General features: G+C 45.5%; 1 protein-coding gene across 3 annotated transcripts in view; it reads right to left on the reverse strand.

The window, feature by feature from the left end:
* Positions 1-25,811, reverse strand: part of NFAT5 (nuclear factor of activated T cells 5) — a 1,479,138-nt gene that overhangs the window by 112,354 nt on the left and 1,340,973 nt on the right. For all 3 annotated transcript variants that reach the window (XM_069635522.1, XM_069635523.1, XM_069635524.1), the window contains exon 12: positions 15,791-19,355. In XM_069635522.1, coding sequence (XP_069491623.1) covers positions 15,791-19,355 — 3,565 coding nt within the window. The remainder of the gene's footprint in view (positions 1-15,790; positions 19,356-25,811) is intronic.

Genomic DNA, 25,811 nt, shown 5'->3' on the forward strand with positions numbered 1-25,811 from the left:
GAAACTGCATCATTCCATTGGTGCCGGAGTGCGCTTGTGAGCAAAAGACCAATGCGCAGCTTAAGGTACACAACCCTTTCCCACCTGGAGGTGACATAATCCAGGTACTAAGCAACCGATCCGTTTGTTAATAGCAAGGTATCAGGCCAGTGGCTCTGAGACCCTGGATTTCACCAGGATATCACGCTATGCCTTCACCCCCGCTGCGCTCTTGATCATTTTCTTAGACCCACATGTTATAACAAAGGGGTTAGACCAATACTCCCCCAAGCACAGCTGTCCAAAATGACTTTTCACTTGGGCAGCCCACTTCAGAGGACTGCCTCTTTAAATTTTCACAGATGGTCATTTGACCATAAACGGGCCCAATAAAGGACCGGACGCAGTTTGCAAATCATCTCAAACCCTTGTAGGCCAGTTTCCAATAACACCGGAATATTCAGGGCAGTAGTGGGCAGTCCAGGGATGTTTCTAAAAAATGTGTTCTCCACCACTACAAGGCACTAGATCTCCATTTTTCCCCAAGGTTTGTCCCATATAATGCTGCCTGGCGTGCTTGAGCTTTATAAGCCTCCAGCGAGACCCATGCGGCGGCCGCCCCATTCCCATGCTCTTTAGTAAATCTAGCAAGGACCCCACTGTCCCAGGCCAGCGTTAACTAGGCCTTCTCAACCTGCAATTTTCAGTCACACAATGCCATGATTCTCACTCCTAGATAGTCATGTGACTGGACCTGCTCAATCGCACCGTCCTTCAAAGAGTTAGTGCCCTCTGCTTCTTCCTGGCATTGGCATTGAAAATCGTAGCCTTGGTTTTGGGAATATTCAGGGAAGAGTCCATTCCTCTTAATAAAAGCCACAAAGAACTCCAACTGCTTACGGACGCAGACAGGCGTTAGGGACAGGAGTACTGCATCGTCTGCAAACAACAATGCTGGCAGCTTATGTGAAGGGGCGTCAGTTTCAGTGGCCAAAAGCCTCTTCAGGACTTTGTTAATAAACATAGAAAACAACTTAGGTGCCAGCACACAAACCGGACAAACCCACTTCTGGATGTCAATAGTGCGGGAGGTACTTCCATCAACACCCCAGCAGACCACCGTAGAATTCTCTGTGTAAAGGCTCTGGATAGCAGAGAGCAATGCGGCTCGGATACCAAGCTCCTCTTACATCTCCCAGAGACATGCTCGGGTACGGTGTCAAATGCAGTTGGTAAATCGACGAACGCTGCATATACTTTTGTCTTTCTGAGAACAGCGTACTTCTCACAGACCAGCCGGAGTCAGAGGGTTTGGTCGATGGTACTCAAGCCCTCACGAAACCACACCTGTCAATATATTCCCTGGTTACTCAGAGCCCATTCATCTATATGGAACAGTGCCCGGGCAAAGGTCTCCCCCCCCCCCAACATCGAACAAGGAAATGGGTCTAAAGTTAGCAGGGTCATCATTTACGCCCTCTTTATGAATTGGGACCATTTCTGCCAAGGTCCGTGGACTCCGGACCTGCATGCTAGACAGCACTACATTGAATAGTTTGGTCAAATACGGTACCCAGACCACAGACTCATTTGTTTAGAAGTCTATCGGTACTCTGTCAGGGCCCGGCACCTTACCTATCTTTAAGCGCACCAGTGCAAGCCCTACCTGGGCATTGGTGAGTATCAGTGGAGTAGGGCGTGGTGCCCTGATTGATACAGCACATTCCCTGATGTATGTGAGCTCTGTGGAAATCCCACCATCCCCACGGTAGATGTTACCATAGCATTCTGCCCATACAGCTTCAGGGAATGAGCCATGAACAGCCCCCATCTTAGACTAAAAACCCTTAGAGTCCCTGCAGCCTATTGTTTCCAGGAGTGCCTTCCATAAATCATCATGCCACCCCCTCAGTATCTTCCGATATTCGCCTCTTACCCCTCTGACCTCTGGGGCCCTTGGATCTTTGCAGCCACAATGAGCTGCCCCATAGCCCCCCCGACAATCCCTATCATACCAGGGGGGTGGCTTTCTCCATGAAGTTACGGACTGCTTTGGCAGGTTTTGAGAAATAAGATCCCACCTGCGCTATTATTTCCTCATGGAGTTTGATCAGAACTATGGCATCGCTCGGATCCGACCTTGCAAATTTCAGCATACACCCATGGGAGAACTCCCTCCAGAGCCAAACCACCGCACCTCAAGTTCTTTCTGGCCTGGCCAAGAAATTCAAGGGCAACTGCACTTCGTCCATCTTCCGCCTGACTACCTCCTAAAACCCCCCAAAAGCCCTTTCCCACCTCCATAGGCAGGGGGTGATGATCGCTCTCCACCCTCTCTAGAACTTCAAATGCCGCGATGAATCCCCAGGCCTCGAGATTAACAAGCATATAATCTATTTTACTAGAGGGACGGTCATTATCAAAAGTAGGAGCAGCTGGCCAGCCCCCAGGAAATCAGCCGTTGCATGCCCTGAGATTGGCCGAGGCGAACAGAATTACTATTTCTTCTGCTGACTTGTGCTGCCTCCTAGGTGGAGTGGAATTCTGGGGGGCCAAACCCCAGTGACTATCCTCCTCTGTCATGATATCATCGAGGGCACGCACTGGTTCAATCTGTACGTTAAGGTCCCCCATAACTAAGGTTTTTGAGAGTCCAGTGAGAGACACCCTCCAGTCCGGGATTTTGTCTGTGATCCTTTCTATAAGTGCCACCCCCCTCCCTGTTATAAAAATTAACAAGCAGCATGAATGTGCTGTCCAGCAGTTTTGTGTTCAAAACCAAAATATCAGGCAAATGCATGTCTATCACCGTGACTGATTTAAATAAGGTCCCATTCACTCAAGTCACCAGGCCCCCTCACGGGCACCCCCTTACACCGTTGGATGCTGGGATGAAGGTGGTTGCATACCCCTGCAAGTGGGGAGGTTCCAGGGCCCAGGTTTCCTGAAGCAAAATCACCTCAGACTCCCTAATGAATGTAAGCCAGTCGTCAATAAGGTACTTGTCAACTCCGGCTATTTTCCATGAGAGAACCTGGGCAGTGTCTGGGTCAAACTATCCGCTAAACAGTGGATTGGAGTTGCTTGCAGCACCCCGTCATCTTGATCACAGGTGAGAGTAAATGGAGTAGAATTCCATCCCTGCTCAGGGTGCCCAGAACGTCAGGTACTATATCCCAACCCCCAATTTTCACAGAGCTGTACTAACCGTTCTTGAATCGGAGCGATATTGAAAAAGGGCATCCTAGTATACCTTTTATACCCTTCAATGCCTCTAGGGATACTCTTGCTGTAAGGCCACATGCTGGGAATCTTGAAGGACGGCGGCTGTGGTCCTAGGTTACGATAGGGACAGCATTCCCGTCCCAACAGGAGTCTTCGGTCACCCACAAGGGGTGACTGATGCCACTCTAGAGGGGACATTTTTATGCAGGTCTGTAACTGAGTCGGGGGTAGGGCACGCTGTTCCATTTCAAGGAGACCCTTAATGAGAAGGGGATCCTTCACCCTGACTTTGATAGCGCTCGTTCCCTGTGGGCCAAAAGCCTCTCACATGAGACCAAGTCACTGTGAATCACTGACAAACACCCCCTCCTATGCCTCAGCTAATGGCTAACTTTGTTCATCAGGCTATCTCCTTGATCCTGTCTGCATTTGCAGCTCTTTGGGACATTCATGAGATAAAAACAGTCTTGCTGTGCAGCTCCAGGGCCATGGCGGGGGATGCAAATAATATCAGCAGGCCCCAACCCCCCCATGGCTGCCCGAAACCTGGGCTAGAGTCGTACTTGGGGAGGGGGGGTCAAGGGGGAGATAGTAGTGATAGCTACTGACAATAACGTGTTCTTTAATGGTGGTGCTGAGTGACACCTCTCCCTTGCCCCCCTATTCCGCTCTACCCTCAACACCCCCTTCTCCTCCACCCTGTCCTCGGGCACACCCAGGGCGTTGGGTACCCACAGCAACAAACCCTCCACCAATTTTGCCAGCCTACACACGTGAGCTCAGTATTTACAGCCCTCACAGCCTTTACGAACCATGTCACCCTCGCTTACAATGTCACACATTTGACTGCCCCCACCTGGGGAAGCTATTGGGGGCGGGGGAGGGAGCAATATCCCGGCCTGTAGACAAGACCCCACTCGAGTTCGTAACCATATCTACTCCCAAGGTGGCCAAGATCTCTATTGGTAGTAGAGACCCCCTGGGGATATTGTGGGTTCCCTTCTGGAGTACCGACCCCCTCGATACTCCCACCCTCCTCCTCACTCTGACGCTCCCTTGGCTTGGCCACTTCAACCTCAACCAGTATTTTGTAATGCACGCCCTCCATCCCAGCAGTGGCATGTTGCACCTGGCAGCCTGGAAGAATGTTGCCCACATTCACAAGCGCACCAGGACTCACCTTTTTCGATTTGAGGGCTTTTTTGGCCATTGAGTGCATTTCCATTAGGGTAAGCTTACCCTTTGGACACCTTGCCCAGGCCATCCCCCCAGCCCCTCCGCCCCACCAATCAGCTCAATTTCCTCAGCACCAAGGCTGCTACAATTCAAGGGAATCTTTGGGCCCTTCGAGCCATCCTTGGCGCCCTTTGTGTAAACTCTGGTGAGACCTTCCTGGATGTTCCCGACTGGATTAATATCACTTAGCAACCCTGCCATCTCTTCAATCATACCACTGGCCTTATCAATCCGTTCCATAAACTTTTATGTACGTTTTCTAGCAGAGCTGGCAAGTAGGGGACCAAGCACCTTTCTTTTAGGCATGGCCACTCAGTTAATATCATTCAACAATGTCAGACAAAGGAGAAATTGAAAAAATAAAAAAAGATATAGGAAATAATAAAAAGGCATCTCAATTGGTAATTTTAATACCTAAAGGGTTTCGGGTGTTAGCCTTATAAAACGAAGGGCAGAGATCCAACACCACCAACCCCAATAAATAAAACAGAAGTCTGCTGGTGCAGTCAATAAGCCGAAATTGTTCAAGCTTACATAGATGAGTAGGAAGAGGATAGCAGGGAACGACCGACAGCTAAGGAGGCTGTCTGAGTCCGGCTCCTCCCCCATGCTTCTGTCAACTGAGGCAAGGTAGGAAGCAAGGCAGTTGAAGTTCACTTTTACACAGGGCTGGGGTCACACCTGCATTGGAAGAGGTGCACAAGAATGGTACTAGCAGCCCAGTGTCTATTGATCACAAGAGGTGAATCCCCAGTAGCCCTATAGGCCACCCCAGCACCAACAGCCCGTAACCATCAAGGAAAGTCACCTGGGGTAAATGGTCTCTAGGCCAATGTTAAATGGCTCCTGGGAGAGAAAATCCTGGGTGAGGATCAGGCAGCATCGGGGATCAAGCATTTGAGCAAATGTCAATGCAGCCCCAACGTCCGGACTAATTAAGTCAAGTTGAAATAAAATCAAATGAAGTTAAGCACTGCCAGCAAGCCATTAAAAATGTCAGCGTAACACCTACCTCCACCTACTTGCCCAATGGATTCTACCGACTACCCACACCTTGCAGCCTCTGCCAGGACAACGATGGATAGGGTCCAGTATGTCCTCTGATCTCCACAGACAGTGTCACCCTTTTCGCCAGTGGGCTTTCTCCACAAGGGTGCCGCTGTGGAGATTATACCCGCTCATCTTCCCTTGGAGATGGCAGGGGGAGCAAGGGAGCACCGGCAGCAAAGTGGCAACAAACCAAGCAGGGGTCAGGGGACAGCTACGCCCTTTCCTAGCGTTTCATTCACACGCGCACAGCCTCCATTTGAGATATACTGTTGCTACTTCAAACTTCAACACACACCAATCGTTCAGGTCGCTTGCCAACTCCCTAGCTGTGTACCTCCCTCCCCTTGGTTTTGCTATTCACAATACACAAGTTAAGGTTAGTACCACAGGCTTGGCATGGCCTCACCAACTCTGCCGTTCACCCGGGAGGATTGGTGGAGTCCTTGGAACACAATGCAATCTTCAATTGTGGGATCTAGCTTTCTCCACGTCTTTCGCGGCCTGTCGGAGGCAACGACCTCCAGTAAGGAACTCTTGGGGTTTCTGACCTGCTGCTCCCATCCCTTGGTCCATCGTTCTGCTCCAGTAGGTTTGCCTTCGTCCCGGAAGCCCTGCTTGTACTCGTGTATTGCCATGCTCAGAGTGTGTCTTTGGGTTCTGCCTTTTATTTGTGTGAGGAGAGGTAATTGCTATCGGGTGTATGCACTTAGAATCAAGTGCCTGACTTTGCCTGATCCGATTAGCGGGACATGTCCAGTACGATGTGTGAGGGTTAATGTTGTTACTCTTAGTCACCCTCTTCCTCTGCCCAGTGTTTGTCTAAAAGGGGGTGGGAGGGAGGGGAGTTGGGACCTCAGGAGCATCCTAAAACATAGTATGGGTTGGATAAACAAAATAGGGGGGAATACCGAGTCTCACCATTAGCGGTCTCACCCCCCACTCCTGGAAGACCGCTCACCCAGGTGATCCTCCTGCACTGGTCCACCCCCAAAGGCGATGGCCGTGCCCTGGCCACCTGAGAGAGAGAGAGAGAGAGAGAGAGAGAGAGAGAGAGAGAGAGAGAGAGAGAGAGAGAGAGAGAGAGAGAGAGAGAGCGAGAGAGCGAGATATATATATATATATATATATATATATATATATATATATCTATCCCGGGGACTAGCAGGTGAGACGCCCTCTGGTTTCCCACACTATTAACCAATTTCATTGATCGATGTGGATTGGAAGTTATTTTCCTCATTAGTTCTTTACCACATTTACCCATTGGTTGTGTAAATTACAAACTGGTTTTAGAAAAGGACTTTCAACGTCTTTGAATGGTATGCTCCTCCGCTCATTTCAAGATCAAGCCTAGGAAAAATCTGAGGGGACCATTTATATGGCTTCAATAGACTTATCTAATGCCTTCGATAGTGTGGACCGAAATAGGTTGTGGGCTAAATTATTATATTGGGGCTGCCTTGGGTACTCCTAAAATTACTGATTGGCCTGGACACAAATTCTGACCTCAGTGAAAAACCAGGAGGTGTTTTGCAACCTAGTCCCCGGAGATCCCATACTCAGGTGGCTAGGGAAAGGCCATTGCTTTTGGATCCCGACCCAGGGGGTGGACAAGCGAGGGAGGATCACCTGGTTTACAGGTCCTCTGGGAGTGGGGGAGAAGCACATGATGGTGAGACATGGGACCCCACTTTTTCCACAACCATCTAATACCTATCCTTACCTATTTTCTGGGAAACTACAGCTCCCATAATTCCTCCCCACTTCACACTGACAACACTACTGAGCTGAGGAACATGATGGATGAGGCCAGGAAAATTACATCTACTGACTTGCAATGGCTATGTCCCTTTAATAAGACCAGGCAGAGTCAGGGATGTAATTCTAACTACACACAACGGCCACTTGTTCAGACTCCCTGTCAGGATAAAAGGTGGCACGCACAAGCAAACGGAGAGCAAGGTTGGGTACAAGAAGGAGCAGTTCTTCCGGGGCTGATGCGAACCAGGCTATCGAAGTTGGAAGGCCAAGGGCTGATCGGCAGTTGCAGAGAACGAAAAAGAGCCAGGCGAGATTTCCACACTTTCAGAAAGCTCTAAGGATTCCATGCCAGAAGCTGAGTGAGCAGAAAGGAAATGGCTTCAAGGTATTTGGAGGCGGCCTGCTACCATCCCAGGGAACTACGGAGTTGCGGAGCAGAAGAGGAAGCGTTGGTAACAGCCTTGACTGTTACATGAAAGGCGTTGAAGAAAGAAACCTATTTCCCACGACCGGTGAGTTATCGAAGGAAACAAAAGCCTGATTTCTGTTAAAAGCAAAATTGAATGTAACAAGAGTTGAAGGTTACGCGTGTGCCAATAAAACGTGTAATGGAAAGGACAATTGCTAAATTGTGATAAAAGTATACAAAGTAACAGAGTGGTCCTGCAAGGCGGAATCGCACATTCGAAAGTCTCGGGGAAAGGTTTGAAGTTGTGATAAAGCAGGAAACAAAGGCAAGAAAGTAACTGTGATCCCAAACAAGAGTTGATTGAGTGAGAAGCAAAGTATATGAACTCTGAATACGCCAAGAGGGCAATGTAAAGAAAATAAAAGTACCAAGAAGCATTGGTGTTGGAAGTGAAGAATGATACATTGTTTAAAGAGATGTTGAAGTGGTCATGCAGAGGTCTACATAAAATCCTTGCAGTTTCGAAAGTCTTCAATAGTAAAAAGTTGGATAAAACAAAACGTGAGGAAGGGAAACCACACAAAGTGAAAGTAAGAGGGTTCAAGTCCGGCAGAAGGAGACCCATGTGAGAAATGAAATTTCAAATGTCTGTGAAAGGAAAGGCAGGCTCGAGCCTGGAGGAGGGAAGCCTGTGTTGAATTGTGATAAAGTAAAAGTCCAGAGTAGAACTGTGGATTAGTGGCAAGGCGGACAAAGCCTAGAGAACTTATTGAACTGTCAAAAGCTTGAAGTTCAAGCCTGAACTGTTGAATTGTACCAGTAAGCCAAAAGTGTGTAAGACTGATAGAACTATGCCAGCCACCTATCCTTTTAAAAAACTCTCGAGACACTTTGCTTCTGAACGTGGGAAAGGAAAGGGAGTTGTTACCCAAGCCATTCTGACATTTCTTTTAAGACACTATTTTCCTTTTTATAGCCCCTTTACACATATGTCATTTGAGAAGGAGGGCATAGGCCTTTTTATTTTGACTAGACGGACTTCGACTTATTTGTTATTTGTTTAATGGTCGAGACTAATCCCATTCTAGAGTTAGGGCCAGTTAAGAATTTCTCCCAACCTAACCAAAATACAAAATACAGGTTTTTAAAACTTGCATCTATTGGGTCTGTCTAGTGTTGATAGCATGCCTTCCTTAAACAAAGACAGAATGAATAAAGAGGGTTATATTTCACGTAGAATAGAGGTACACACCGGCCACAGACAGGAGTGTGTGTTGGCGCCCTGTCTCTTTAATTTATATGTGTCAAGATATCGGGGTCCACTTAGACAGGTTTGCCTTTGTACCACCAAAAGTAGGTAGCCTTAAAGTCCCATGGATCAAATACGATGATAATTTTCTCCTTTTTGACCTTACTCCGATTGGCCTACAAAGGCTCATAAATGGGTTCGCAGAATATGCTACGTTGAATGAGTTTAAGATCAATACCTCAAAGACTAAAATCATGCAGCGGCCTAAATAGAGGAAACGCAGTAAACTGGTATGGTCATTGGGAGACATTAGGCTTGGGTGTTCCGAAAATATGGTATATTTGGGATTTCATTTATTTGCTCAGCCATCCCGCAAGAAAACATGGGAAGGATTACAATTGAAAGCTGCAGGTCTGTCTACACAACTTGCGAGGCTGAATCGCAGGTATGGCAGATTTTCTATAAAACTGGCAATACAGGATTCCACGATGGCCGCTTTGCCGATGGCACTGTGACCAACTCCTCTCCGCCCCACGGGGCAGACAAAAGATAAATAATCCTGCAGCAAGCCCTCCCCAGGCACGAGAGCAACATTTATACTGCCCGGGAAGCAGTGGGATACATTAGTGAGCAGCCGATCCTTCATCCGTCACGGAGTGCAGGGGCAACCGGCAGGGCCTGGGCCTGGCAACACAAGGGACAGAGTCCTAACCAGCCCACTACAAATCCAGGAGTGATCTGAACACCCCAGGAGCACGCAGTGGCCGCGATTTGGAGGAGCCAACCCCCAAGATAAAGCGGTAGAGGAGTCAGGGCAGCAGATACTCGAGCATTGCCCCCTTAGAGAAGAGCGACCCCCCCGCAGGGGGCCCCAACAACAAGACTGTGCCCGGAATACTCCCCAAGTGCATCCTTCTCTGAAACCCAGCTGCGCGTCCTACAAAAACAGGGATACTCATCGCTGGCCCCCCTGCGCACAGTGCATGAGCTGCGACCCCAAGGAATACAGAAGCGTAGTTGCCGGCTAGGTGCAAGGAAAGAACAAACAAAAAGCCAGACCATCTGCTGGGCCATAGGGTGGTCACCCACATAGCAAGAGGAATGGATCATACCCTTCTGAACCCCCGCAACTTGAGGGGTAACTACCAGGAAACAACTATGAATAACCCAAGGAGCTTGACCCACGTCCCACCCAGTGGCCATGTCAAAGTCAAGGGGAAAAGAGTCCTCATCCGCCCCAAAAGGACCCAAAAAGCCCCAAGAGGGGCTGCCCCTCACCAAGATCTGGGCCAGCGACCTGGACATCTCCGGGAGAACACATACGACGGAGCCCCCCTCAGGAACAGGCAATGACTCCACGCAGCAAGAGCAAGAGCGCCCGGTGACCCAATCCATGCTGAAGCAGATCTTTAACAACTTCAGGGAAAAGATCACCTCTACGGTTCAAAAACAAATGGGCGTCTTGAGAGAGGATTTAGCGGAGGGGCTGCAAGAAATAAAGCGAGTCAAAATTGAAACGAGGGTGGATACGAATGAAATGGCGATCCAGGAGTTGACTGAGGATGCAAGGAGAGCGGACGCACAGCTGGAGACCCTGGCAGCGGCCACCCACAACCTCAAGCTACAGGCGGAGAACCTAGGAAAATGCCTCCCAGAGGACACTCTAGAAACAGACCTGGTAGAAGTCATCAAAAATATATTCACAGAGCTCATAGATCACGACCCCAATCCCAGAGATAAAGTTTGACAGGATACACAGGGCAGGCCCCCGCAGTCAAGATGGGGTCTACAATAGTTGATGTGCAGCTATCCAGCAGTTTTCTGGGCTGAGCACTCGGGATTACGGTGGACACATTTATACAGGCAGATCATGCTCCCATCATAGTAAAGGTAAAAAGAAACCGACACCCGGTGGGTTTGTGGAAATGGCGCAATCCAGCGTCCCTGTTTAAAGATGCGGTATTGGTCAAAGAGATCACGGAAGAGATAGGGTCCTTCTTTGAGACCTCTAGAACAGAACACATAACCCTGCAGATTAGTTGGGATGCTTTTAAGGCGACAATAAAGGGACAGAGTATTGCCATCAAGGCAAGGAGAGACTGGGAAATGAAGCTGGAGGAGATGCAGATAGAGTTAAAGGAGGTAATGTCACGCATGGCAACGATCCTGAACGAGCGTAATAAAAGGGAGTGTAGAGCTATAAAAGGCCAGCTGGACTGAACACAAACCAGGGCAGCGGAACATACCCTGCTAGCATTGAAGCTAAAATATTACAATAAAGCTAACAAGGTATATCGGTTACTGGCCAGACTCTTGAGGAAGGAGGAGAAGGACTAAACTATACTAAAATGTAAGTGGGCAGGGACAAGACTAGCTCTCGAGAGGGTTTGTTAACTTCTACACTAGATTCTACAGCTCAGATTGCCTCCCCCCATCGGAACAGCAGACTTATCTACAAAAGATAGATCTGGTGAGATTAACGGAGGAAGATAGAGAGGTCCTAGAGCAGGACATAACCGATGAGGAAATTTAGAAAGCGATAAATGCCTTACCCATTCACAAGACCCCAGGACCAGACGGCTTCTCCGCTGAGTTTTACAAGACCCACAGAGAGACGCTTCTACCCCACCTGACCAACTTATTCAATCAATTTCATGCAGATAAAGCCATTACTCAATCCATGGAAGAGGCGAAGGTGGTCGTTGTCCCAAAAAAGGGAAGGACCCCATGGATTGAGGATCGTACCGCCCAATCGCCTTAATCGACGTATATGCCAAAATCTATACAAAACTTCTGGTAACTAGACTCGACCGAATCCTTCTCCGCCTGGTCCAACCAGATCAATCGGTTTGTCAGGGGGCGCCAAACCTCTGATAATGTTGGAAGAATAGCACACTTAATTGAAAAGGCACACATGAAAGGAATCCCTGCTCTCCCTATGGCCCTAGATGCCTAAAAAGCTTTTGACCAGGTGGAGTGGGGATTTCTGCTCACAACCATGGAAAAGATGGCCTTTGGAAACAAGTTTATGGATAGAGTAAGAGCCAACTACCAGCAACTCACCCTCAGATTATCCGTAAACGGCCAGATATCGGACCCAGTAGCAGTGTAACATGGTACGAAACAAGGGTGGCCCACGGCACCTATACATTATGCAATTCACCTAGAACCATTCCTGGCGGCGGTGAGAGCAAACAGCGAAATTAGGGGAATTACGCCAGGGGGACAGCACATAAAATTGCCGCCTTTGTGGATGACATGCTCCTGGTAATCACCTGACCAGATCCCTACCTGGTGGCAATAGAAGACGAACTTAACCAATTTAGAGGGGTGGCGGGTCTAAAAAATAAACCCTCATAAATCCGAGGTTCTTAACCTCACACTCCCCAATGAAGTAGAACAGAAACTCAAAAAGGGCTCCCCTTACAGATGGGTTGAACGAACCATAACCTACCCAGGGATTAAACTGACCAAATCCATAGAGGAATTGTATCAAGCAAACAACTGCCACCCACCCCCCAATAGAAAAGCTTAAAAACAAACTTGATAGATTTTGGCCTCCTATCAACCACACTACTGGGCCATATAAATGTGCTAAAGATGGTAATACTTCCACAGTTACTACACTATTTTTCGGCCCTCCCAGTCCACGTACCGCACGGCCTATTTAGGACTATCGAAAAAATCACCAGCAGATTTCTCTAGAATAATAGAAAACCGAGGGTAGCCACTAGGGTAATGAACACCTGAAATTCGGCCAAATCTTACATTCGGTCTCTAATTTTCGGACTTTGACGTTTCCCTGTTTACTGTGCTAAGGAAAGCCCTTGTAAGGTCCTCTGAGACTGCCTCAGAACACTTGAGCTCCACAGTCCATCCATCTCACTCACGCAAGGATGGGATTAGACTATCAAAGCAGTACCTGGCAACCCCCAGATTTGGGCCTGTAGAGACCATTGCCTGGGAGCCGGAGTTTGGTCTGTGCAGCACCTCTGACATATCTGCAATAGTACATTCTCCTTCCTGCTAATGATTGCTCCAAAGACTGCCGGAGGAGGGGAGCCAACTGTGACAACCTGTCAGAAAGGGGCCTAAGTGATAAGGCTTTCCAGAATGAGCAGTTGGGCCACGAATGATTCAGGCCAAGGAACTAGTCAGAGAAGATGTGGGTCTATGAGGGCAAATACCTCTCACAGGTCCTACATACCCTCTTTAACTCTAGTGTCTGAGCCATAGAAAAATAAAATAGAAAGGGGGGACAAAGTAAAAATGTATTTGTACATTATTAGGACTACCCCACAACCTTTTCAGTGAGTCAAGAGGAGTGAAAAGAGGTGGTAAAATCAATATAGTGGGCAGCTAAAGGGGCAGTGTTCCGAGAGAGAGGCAGGTTTCAGTGACCACCATCATAAAGAGTTTAAGGTGATGAGAGTCAAAGTGTCAGTGATGAAAGAAGTATTATTGCAGAGAGATTGGGAATTAATTCAAGGCCCAGAGAGAGGTCAATAGGTTCAAGGACAATACAATTGGACAAATCTACTTCTTGTGGCATTCCCAAAGCATCTGTCCCCAGTCTACACCTGTTCACTCTTAGCATCTCTCCCGCTGGCCAAACACATTGATTCCTTTGGCTTCCACTCCTACTCCACTTTCCTGATGAAAACCAGACCTTTTCTCATTCCCAGAAACCCAGATCTTTTTCTCATTCCCAACTTCACTCCTGTCATCTGACAACACATCAGATTTCTTAATGCCATTGGTCACTGAATGGATCTATGCTGCCAGAAGCTTAATTCCTTAAAGGTGCAAGTCCTATTTCTGTTAGTCGCCAATGCAGACTCCCCTCTGCCATATCTTTCCATTTTCATTTCTGTGCTCCATCTGTGGCTCACAACCTTGGCGTCCTTTTCGACGGTGACCTAAGAATTCAACAGTTCATCATGGCAACTGCCACTGCTGCCAGGACTAACCATTTCATTATAAGGAAAATACACTCACAACAGCAAAACTCAAATCATTATAGTCGTTCTTTCCAAACTGGATTACTATTTGAACATACTCCTTGGTCTCAGTCTACTACTTCTCGCCCCCTAAAGTTCTCAACTTCACTTCTCGTATTCTGTACAACCTATGACGGTCCTACCCAATCTCTGCACACAGACACCATGTTGGATGGCAATACATGCAAAACATCTCTCCCCAAATTCCTAATCAGTTTATAAACCCATCCATGGTCTTGCCCCTCCAACTTTGCTGACTACTCGTTTATCTACTCTTCCACTCAAAACCTGCAATATTCTTGTCAACCTTTTCCATCTAATGCTTTTGATTCTCTCTAACAGTACCTCTCTAATGAAACACCTTCTCTTTAATCATTTAAATCAGCCAATCCATGGAACGTTTTCAGACCAGACTAAAGCTACATTTATTAGCAAAGGAAGATGTGTCTCCCACCACCCATATTCCTTCTGCCCCTTAACCTTGTAAATAACTCCACATCCATAGGTATCTAGTGTAAATAAATACATGTTGATGTTGTGACTCTAGGGACTACCGTTTTCTTATTTATGTCTCAATCTGAGTCCTTGTTCTATGCTCTCTTGTTCCAGTACTTGCCCGAAAGCATACCGAGTTGCAGAGAGATCAAGGAACAAAGAAGTAGACATATCCAAAACACTTATGGATGACTCTCCCAAACATCTTTGACTAAGATTCAAGGAGGGAAATGGAAAAAGTTACTCTCCTGTAACAACAGTATTCCAGCATTATCTTTCATAGATTCAAAAGCTGTTGAAGAGCGTCATCAGGCTAGGAATCCTCGGTACATACACAAAGGTTTAATCATTATTTTAACTGATCATCTATTGGAAAAGAAGGCTCAATGAGAAAATATCAACTACATCAGAGATAACGCTACCCAATATTCATTACCACAGCCACAGCCATCCTTAGTTTGCATAAAGAGCCAGTGCATTCCGGAGACTCCACCACAACTGAAAAATTGACACATGGCTTACTGAATTAACTGCCAGTTGGCATTTCGATTTAACTATATAAAATATGGTCAAAATGCAACATCCTTACAGATGGAAGCCTTTAAAAGGTCAATCTGACTTATCCTTATGAACTATCAAAGTATCCCCTTTTCACTTGGATGTCTGTCACATGCTAGTCTAACCTATAACACCAAATCATTAAGTTTGTGAATTCCAACAAAAAAGGAAACATGAATATTGTTTCTAATAGGTGTTCTACCAAAATATTTAAGAAAACATTACTTTCACACGTCAAATAATTAACAATGAGAAAAAAATGTCAGTTTATTAGTCAAACAAAGAATTACTGGTGTAATTCTATACTGCTGGGACAAAGAGGGTATAGTGATCAATAAGGTCAAAGCATGAATTTCTTGCCACACGATTGCCAATACCTCATCTTTTGTGCATCAACACACATATACAGAAGGGATAATGTGGTATGGCAAGCATGTCCGAGTTTAAAAAAAACACGCCTTACCCCGCTAGGGTTTGGCAATATGTCATGCACATGGGTGCTAGGTAACAGACTGGAGGGTGTGCCAAGAAGAATCTATATTGCCCAAGTTGAGGCAGAGCCATTTTGTGTTTTTCTAGGTGTCCAGATTAAATACCTAATGAGATCCATGTGGATGTAGAGTTTAAATATATGAACCATAGGTTTTGTTCTTTAGAGGTTATTGTGGAGTTTCGAAAATTATTAGGCTGAACGGAGTATCCAAAGCTACAGATCCAGCTTGGTTCCAAAAGCCTGCGCAAGAAATGAAAGCGTTACAACTTCTCACAGGTGCCAAAGACACAAAGCATGAATGTATAGAGAAGAACACACTTAAAATGATTACTTACTGTTCTGGATTCCAAACAGGAATATTCCTGAAGTCTGTTGAGATGAAGCAGGAGGGTTTTGAAGCTGGGTTAGAGTTCCTGCTCCTGTGCTGTGATACAAAGCAGCCTGCTGCTGTGAGGGAGATGTGTTTCCTTGCATCCCACCAAGGCTGTTCCCTGTGGAGAATAAACCTGGCTGCTTTAGCTCCTGCTGTGAAATGCTGTTTTGCAAAGCAGACATGGAAGCTGATGTGATGAAAAGTGTGACTTGCTGCTCTTGTGTAGTTGGAGAACCTTGCACCATTTGAATCTGTGGAGAGTTATGGAATATCGATGACTGTTGTTGCTCAGATTGTGAAGATCCTGAACTCTGAATTGAGGAAACTGAATTTTGACCTTCAAATTGCATGGGCTGTTCCTCCCGATTCAAAGATGTCCTGTTTTGCGAGTGAAACAAAGATTGATTTTGTTGCTCCTGGTTTGCCATTAGGCTTTGGCTGGTAGTGTAAAGCATGCTCTGTTGCTCCTCTGAGGTCATTGTATTTTGATTGCTGAACACAATTCCTTGTTGCTGATCTTGAGCTGCAGAGGTACCTTGAAGTCCCACAATTGAATGGGGTGACTGAAAAATTGGACCTTGGTGGTTTTGGGCCATTGCCATCTGTGACTGAAACAAGTCCTGTTGCGGCTGGGACTGCGACTGAAACAATTCTTGTGGGGGCTGCTGTTGAGACTGAAACATATCTTGCTGGGTTTGCTGGTGTGACTGAAACATGTCTTGATGCGGCAGCTGCTGGGACTGAAACACGTCTTGCTGAGTCAGAGACTGGGACTGAAACACATCTTGTTGGGGCAGCTGCTGTGACTGAAACATGTCTCGTTGCGGCTGCTGTTGCTGTGACTGAAATATGTCTTGTTGGGGCTGCTGCTGCGACTTGAACATGTCTTGCTGGGGCTGCTGCTGTGCCTTGAACATGTCCTGAGGGGGATGCTGCTGGGACTGAAACATTTCTTGTGGGGATGGCTGCTGGGACTGAAACATTTCTTGTGGGGGTTGCTGCTGGGACTGAAACATTTCTTGTGGGGGTTGCTGCTGGGACTGGAACATTTCTTGTGGGGGTTGCTGCTGGGACTGAAACATTTCTTGTGGGGGTTGCTGCTGGGACTGAAACATTTCTTGTGGGGGTTGCTGCTGGGACTGAAACATTTCTTGTGGGGGTTGCTGCTGGGACTGAAACATTTCTTGTGGGGGTTGCTGCTGGGACTGAAACATTTCTTGTGGGGGTTGCTGCTGGGACTGAAACATTTCTTGTGGGGGTTGCTGCTGGGACTGAAACATTTCTTGTGGGGGTGGGGGCTGGGACTGAAACATTTCTTGTGGGGGTTGCTGCTGGGACTGAAACATTTCTTGTGGGGGTTGCTGCTGGGACTGAAACATTTCTTGTGGGGGTTGCTGCTGGGACTGAAACATTTCTTGTGGGGGCTGCGACTGGGACTGAAACATTTCTTGTGGGGGCTGCGACTGGGACTGAAACATTTCTTGTGGGGGTTGCTGCTGGGACTGGAACATTTCTTGTGGGGGCTGCGACTGGGACTGGAACATTTCTTGTGGGGACTGCTGCTGGGACTGGAACATTTCTTGTGGGGACTGCTGCTGGGACTGGAACATTTCTTGTGGGGACTGCTGCTGGGACTGGAACATTTCCTGTGGGGACTGCTGCTGGGACTGGAACATTTCTTGTGGGGACTGCTGCTGGGACTGGAACATTTCTTGTGGGGACTGCTGCTGGGACTGGAACCTATTTTGCTTGGGTTGCTGTTGTGATTGAAACAAGCCCTGCTGTGGTTGCTGTTGGGACTGAAACAAGCCTGTTTGAGGCTGTTGCTGGGATTGAAATATGCCTTGTTGTGACTCCTGCTCAGGGGAAAGAACAGGGCTTTGAATATGTGACATTTGTGCTTGCGGCTGGAAAGTACTTTGTTGTTCTGCATTTGTAGCAGCCTGATGAGAGTTGTGGGGATTCGGGTTGGTGAAGAACGAAAGGGTTTTTTCTTGAGGTGTGGAATTGTTTTGCAGAGAGTTCAGTGAATTTTGAGAAATGAATATGTGTGAAGTTTGATGATCTGGTGAAATTGAGGCGCTCTGCAGCACTGCCATGCTATTCGGCGGGTGAAACAATGGGGACTGCATTTGATCGGGAGAGGAGACTGGATTCTGATGCTTCTCGATGGGATTTGAGTTGTGGAAAAGGGATCTCTGAGTTTCCTGGGACATATTCTGAGTGTCGCCAATGGAGTTTGACGTATGGTACAGTGGGGTTTGGGACATATCTTGAGATGGCTGCATGAAGGCTCCAGACTGAAGTGTCATCATTTCACCAGCCTGCTGAAAATGTCCACTTCCTTGCTGTTGCTGTGACCCACTAGCAGTCAGCATTTCTGAAGGTGAAAAAAGGTTAACCTGAGGTTGGTTTTCTCCACTGTGATGCATTTGGACCATGCTCTGAAATATATTACCCGTCATCTGTTTTGCCTGACCCGTAGGCTTATCTCCATCAGCAGAATTGGATCCTTGAAAGATGTTGGTGCTTGTGGTAGGTACCTGCTGTGGAACCACTGAATTTCTGTCCCCAGAAAGTGACGAGGAAGGAAACAAATCACACTGCATATGTAACTCTTCACTCGGAGACAGCCCACTCAGGATATGGGAGCCATGATGGTACACAGGGGAATGTTGAATGCTTCCAGTACCTGAGCTGGATGAAGGAAATATGTCAGATTCCATCGTTATTGCAGCCTGACATATAGTTTGCTGCATGCCCATCCCTAGCGAAGCTGATGTTTCCATGGCTTGTTGTTGGTTGGATAATGAGCTCTTGGTTTGCTGAATAACGTTTTCAGATCTCCCAGACAAACCATCTGATCTGGAATGTACAGTGGTGTCAGGTGAGGAAAACATTCCGGAACCGACAGTGCCCTGGATCTGATTGACCTGCTGAAAAACGTCTGTGCTCATTTGATCCTGGGCAGACTGTGAGTTTTCATTATTGTTGGGTCCAGAAAATAAAACAGCTGACAGCTTCTGCTGGGCTTCTAGGACTTGTTGTACCAAGTCCACATTTCCACTGCTGCCATTTGCAGGGCTAGCTGGAAAGCTGCCACTCTGCCTCTGGTGTATAGAGTTCTGTAATTGACTTATGCCACTTGATGAAAACATACTGGAAGAAATCTGTTTACGTAATGTTTGTGCTTTATCGCCAAATGCTTGCTGGGACAGTTCTGCCATTTTTGACAAATTGCTTACAGATGCTTCTGACTGCAAAACATCATTAGACTGTGAATCCCCCCCTGGAAATGGAGCAGTCTGTTGCAGTAAAGACTCACTATTATGATGCTGACGGGGGCCAGAGACGGACTGGAATGAGACAGATTGCGAAATGTCTTGAGTTTCGAGTGGACTCCTGATCTCTGGATTGTAGCTTTTTGTCTGAATTGGTGCACTTTCGCCCTCAAGAAGAGATACAGAGGGAGAGAATGACCCACTGCTTGACATATTGACAAGTGGTTGCACACCAACATTTGTAGTCTACAAAAGAAAAATAGATTAATTCAGAGATTTTATGATTTAAGGAAAAGACGATAAAGTCAATATTTTCAAATGCTCTGATGTACATGCAATGTTAGACGTTCACTCAAAACGGGGCTTTGAAGAACAAACACTTTGCCATGCCTTGATCCAGTAACACTTGGCAAAACGAAGGCTACAAGTTCAGGCATTCTAAATAACTACACCAAAGAGAAAGTGAGGAGTTTACAATGAAGGCAAAAATCAATAACTACACAAGTATCTTGAGCATAAGCATAAATATTCAGACTTGGTAAAGAGCATGGTTATGAGAGAATCATTTAGTCTGGAACAGCTTGGCTACTCAACAACTGACAATGTAGTGCCCCTTCTACTGTGTGCGATCCTCTGGTTGAGACTTTAAATTCAGCAACAGTAAATGGTCATGAGGGTACAAATTGTACATCAGATAATTGCAGTGTCCTATGACTGGGCTCAGCTTTTGAGTGTATTGCACACAAAAAGTTACATGGTACAAGGAAATGGGTGAAATGAACAAATAACCCTGGTAACAAGGAATACACTGGGCAATAAGCACTATGCATCAGATTATGATATTTTGTCAACGATGGACATAATCTGTTTACAACAAACATGACTCACTGATACTCCAATTTTGGATTTTTTATTTGTGCCGAGCCAGCATGTAGGAGTGCTAAAGAGCGCCCTTATGGGGGGTTGCTGTGTGCAGTGCGTCTTTCAAGGGGTATTTAATTCACAAACCTAGACGTATGTGCACCCTGGGATGCTCTCTAAAGAACGTGTCTGACATTTTGGAGAAATAGATCCCGGAGTTTGGAGTGGGGGTAATATTGCTGGGGGATCTCAATAGCGGGTGCCTTGAGGAACATGACTATGAAATTAAATTGGGAAGAAAGGCTGCAGTGGCTGCAAGAAATAGAGGACACATTATTAGAACCACGCTAGAGGAGTGGGGTATGAGAATCCTAAATGGGAATCAAATAGGTGACACACCCGCACAATTCACATGGCGTAACTGTTGCAAAGTCAACTCTGGATTATATATTCGTTTCACAAGACCTATTCAAGGAGAATAGATTGTAAGGTCATATTTCAAGAGGGTAGTAATCACAGCTATTGACATTGGTAGTACAGCTCAGGGGCAACCCGCTTGTCTTGGAAGCAAGTCGTTGCAGGCAACACAGGTTCATATCCCGGGTCCACACTTGGAAACCTCCTCGGTTTAAGCACGTTATAAATAACCAATTATATATATTATAAATATGAACGCCCCCATTGACTCTAGAAAGCTTGAAAATCTGTCGTAAAGTTAGGCCAAGAGACCATGCTTTAATATGGAGCAGTGGTGGAAATGGAAAAAATGTGAAGGGGAATCCCACAAGGGCTGGGGTGAGTGCGGAATTTGGAGATGGGCATAGTTCAGAGGGGGCGGAGCTGGCAGTTGAACTCCAATCAAAGGATGTTCGAAATAGTTTAAAAATGGTGCAATTTCTTTCATGGCTTGAAAAGTACACAAACCATAGTAAGATACGCATGTGCGTACCTTAATATGGTTTGTGTATTTTTCAAGCCATCTTCTCAAGACTTCAAATATCAGAATCTATTTGGGAAAGGCAATGATCACTGAGTCGAATTAATGCACCTCATTTCGATATGATGGTTTTTTATGTTTCTTTAGTGATGCTTGGCATTATGTATTGTCTTCAGACTTGACAACTTTACATTTTTAGTAGTTGCCTTTGGCACACTAGATACCTCAGTAGGTAAACTATTCCAAGTGTTCACATATAATTAATGTTTGACAGTGAATTGTAATTTCCGGTAGAGTCGTGAGTGACAGCCTTCTTCCACGTGATCCCCTTCACTTGATGGGAGTTTTGCCCCTCTGGCATCTGCTGCATGGCTTTGACCATACATTAGGTCTATATAAGGAATTTATTTGCATTTTATTAATTTGTGCTTCCTTCCTCTCATAAAAGCCTGACATGAATTGAGGGTGGTACTTTTCAGATTCTATATATTGTTATCTATGTGATATTAATAAAATGTGTTTTATTGACTATATGTTTTTAGTAAGGTTCTGATTTTGCTTTCCCCTCATCCGTTCATATGAAGTATGTTAATATTAATTGATTTTTCTGTGGGGTTCCGCGTAACATGACATTTCGTTTCATTTTGAAAATGATCACCGAGTCCACAGCTTTGCGGGCTCGATAATGTAATCTGATCTGTGTGCACAGAGCAGATTACATTATCTAGCCTGTGAAGCTGGGGGCTCGGTGATCATTCAGTTTTCCAAATGGATTCTGCTCTGTGTGCACAGTGCGCTTTCTGCTTGGTCACAGGGTCTTTGACTCTCAGCGCACCTGGGGGTTACCCTCGGCAGAGGAATATCCAGCATTGCAAGAGAGGGCAGAGCGCCACAAAATAGGTCTTGCTACTTTCCCCGCAAATGCAGTGCACGTAATTCTGTACGGTCTCATTCGTTCCCCCAAACCAGCCACCTCCACCCCAATCTACTTTTTTGGTAACATTAGTGGCAGATGGCATTTTAACAATTAACAAAAAAATAAAAGTTTATTATCATTACAGATGCAGGAAACTCATCTATAGTGGGCTCTGTGCAGGAGCTTTTGTGCAAAATGCATGCAAACATCCTAATTTGCATATGGATTGCACTAACAGAAGTGACTCGATAGAAAAGGACATTGCAAGGAGCATTGTCTTTGATAGTTGGAGGCCCCAAGGAAGTTACTTAAGAATAAATTGCCATAAGTAAGCCAAGTGTCAAATAAATTTGTGGTGCAAAATATCGAAATTGCACTATTATATATGGAGTAACTGGTTTATAGTGACATTTTTGTATAACATTTGGTCGAAAGTCAAAATTTCGAAATAATAATAATGTCGAAAAAAAACATTTCGAATGTCTTTTTTTGTTTGTTTTTTGTTCAAAATGGGGGGATTCCCCCCAAATGCCCTTTTTTTCGGTTTTAACCCTTTTTTTTTTTTACTTGCGGAACCCAAAAAAAACATGTAAATAAAAAAAGAAAGCATTAAAAAAAAAAAATTTAGACATTGTTTCTTCGACATTTTTGTCATTCGACCAAATTTTTCTACTTTTTGACTGGACACCGGAGTAACTCTATAGTCATTACGCTTTTTTTTATAATAGCATAATATATTAATATAAGCTATGAAGTGAATTAGCTCACTTACAGAGCTGCAGATAAGACACAGTGTGATAAATTATTTGCCCAAGATCACACACTTTGGTTAAATGGTGAAATCGGGATGTAGACAATGTAAGCAACTGAGCACATCTTCCCAGGTTCAGTTGATATGCATATTTATTAAGGTTTTGCTTTGCATTGCATGTGCTTAAATAATACTTTATTTATAGCAATGCCTTAGAAGCAAACCACATTACATACTGAACTAGTCTTTCATAGTAAACGAACTATACACTGTATATACATTGTCATAGAAATATGTTGAGCAATAAGAGTATGGCTTTAGATTTATTCTCACCATCTTGCATGCAAAGTCACAATAGCATCATGCAGATTAAAGTGAGCCTAACAAATCCCCCTTGGGTTTTAAAGCTATAGTCATTATTTCATAAAGCATGCAACATTAGGCACACTTAATCACTCCCCCCCCCCCATTCCCATTTCTAAAGACAAACGTCCCTGCTAATAGGTCCCCCCTCCTGCCCATCAGTGCCTAATGGCTCACATTCCAATGCTCTATGTACACAGAGCAACGTGACAGCCCCTCCGTTGCCCCTAGCTCATTGGGACATTGTCCTGGCAGTGGGGCACCTCTCCCGTTCAGAAAGGGTCATGTGCCCTGCTGCCAGGACAATGAGCGTGCTGAGCAGGAATTGCTCAGCACACGTTGTCCTGCCATCGAGACCCCTTTCCCGTTGGTCACCCTCATTGAGGGGCCGAATGGGAGAGGTGTCCCACTGACTGCTCCACTCGCTCGGTATGCCACTGGGCCCCTGATCTAATGCTGCTCTGTGCGTGCACACAGGCTGTGTGTGCACAGTACGCTGTGACAGAGCATATAAGATCACGTCTGAGCGCACTGTGCACGATCACGTCCAAGCACACCGTGCACAGTTGTTAGCCGGAGTTGGGGCAGAGGCAAGCCAGATCCCGAGATACGGCTAGCGATCTGAGCCAGCCCATTAGCCAGCGCTGAAATGGAGGCCAGCTGTATCTTTGAAATTTAATTGCAGGATCGATAAGCAATAAGATGACAGGAAGTTTGTTAATATGGGGCCCTCTGAATTTGTATTTTCATTTCAAAATCTGATAAAGGGTCTGGTGTAAACAAGAAAACTCATCAAGGGTGCGATAACATCCAGCCGCCCACACACATCTGACCTTAAGGCGTAGTACGAAAAGAGAATTGAGAGCTAAGATCTGCACCCTTACGAAGTATGGTCAGGCCAATACTTGTATGATTAAAAAACAGAGGCAAGCATACACTAATTGGGTAAAACGTTATCGGCACATAATGTACCAGAATAATGCTGAGCCAACGCATAAGACTCTCCAAACTAACGATGGCTCATGCGTTTGGTCACTATTATCAGTTGACCAACAGAGCGCTATGCAAGTCCAACTGATAGGAGCCTCTCTGCGGGAAGAACACATTAGGACCGTTTAAGTACTGTGATGATGCTGGGTTAACTATTGAGATTTATAGTGAGCCTTTTTCTTGGTACAGTCTGGAAATTGATTTATTAGATATATAGTATGCAATATTAAAAGCAAAAATGTCTAATGCTGCTGGCCCGGACGGGCTTTTGAATATGACATTTAAATCAGACCCATCACTTTGGTCAAAGGTTTTGTTCGATCTGTACAATAATATTTTGAGCCATTGTATTTTCCCGGGTTCATTGAAGGATGCACCAGTGGTGGTTATCTTTAAATCAGGATATCGGATGAACCCATTTCATTATCGTCTGATATCACTCCTGGATGTGTCCTATAAAATCTTTTCAATGTATATCTTGCAAGCACTTAATATCTGGTCTAAGCAAGCAAAATGCTTAGATAATAAACCATCTGGGTTTAAAAAAGTATCTAACACCTTTCTGAATTGTATTGTGCTTCACCTCTTGACCAATCAGGCGAGGGGGACAAATCAGCATCTATATTTTGCCTTTAATGATATAAGCAAAGCTTTCGATTGTGTCCCCAGAGCTAAACTTTGGGAAATTCTGCAACAACAGGCTGCCATCTCTTTTTGTTGTCCATGTTACATGAACTTCATTCGGATATAATGCTTCAGATCAAGTTGGACCAGCAGGGTAACCTATCCACTGGGTCTTTAGCAAGCAAGGTTTGTGCCAAGGTTGCGTGTTGGCCTGCTTTCTTTTTAATTCATATTTCAAATCTGGTGGAAAGCTTCAAGAATATGGAGCAAACCCTCCCTTATTGGGAAAAGGCAAGCTTGATGATCTCTGTTACGCAGATGATTTTGGTGTTAGTGGATTATACCCAAATTGGACTCCAATGTTCTTTGGAGGCCGTTCATCTCTTTTTCAAAGGACTAGATTTCGAAGTCAATATCCCCAAGTTTAAAGTTTTGGTCATAAATCCTCTGTAAAACAATCTAAGGAAAACATTGTTTAATTAGTTATTGTGTAATCGGAAATTGGATGTTGTGCAGAATTTTAAATATTTAGGTGTTAGATTTGGTAATAGGGAATCTCAACAAGTATGTTCAGCCCATAACAAAGTTATTACTCCAAGTGCTGCAGCCTAATTACGATTACTTGATCAAATCTACGGGCATTTTTCACTGGTTCCTGTGGTGACCACGAATAACCAGAAGATAATAACACATGGCGCGGAGACAATGGAGGAAGTTGGGATTGGGTAACATCTGAATTCAGGATCTGGAAGAGTGTTTTGGGCCTCCCTTTGTCTCGGGAGGATAGCTCAGTGGCAACGCGCTCGCCTAGGAAGCATGATGACATGGAGCAACAAAGGTCCGTGCTTAGAAACCTCTGGGTATTAAGCGCGTTATAAATAACCAATCATAGCATGTACACCATTGGCAGCGATTCACCATGAAATGGGTCTAATCTCTAATCACTCATGTTGAGCCTACCTTACTCTCTACTTGTATTGTCCTGTTAACTCTCTGTCCTCGTGTCTTTGTTGCGCCCTTATGCTTGCGAGCTTCGGCGCGTTACAAATATATATATATATATATATATATATATATATATATATATATATAAATAAATAAATATATATAGAGGCACATATTGCCTGGCAAGGTTTACAGCTATTAAGAGCTATTTTGCAACCTCCAGAGAATACTTTGAGTTGATATTTTATTTATATTGCGCTCGTACACAAGTGTTTAAGAGAGCGACAAGGGAGGGGAACAGGGGAGAACAAAACA

The sequence above is a fragment of the Ambystoma mexicanum genome, chromosome 1q (assembly GCF_040938575.1).
Source record: "Ambystoma mexicanum isolate Mex_15411 chromosome 1q, UKY_AmexF1_1, whole genome shotgun sequence".
Classification (NCBI taxonomy): domain Eukaryota; kingdom Metazoa; phylum Chordata; class Amphibia; order Caudata; family Ambystomatidae; genus Ambystoma; species Ambystoma mexicanum.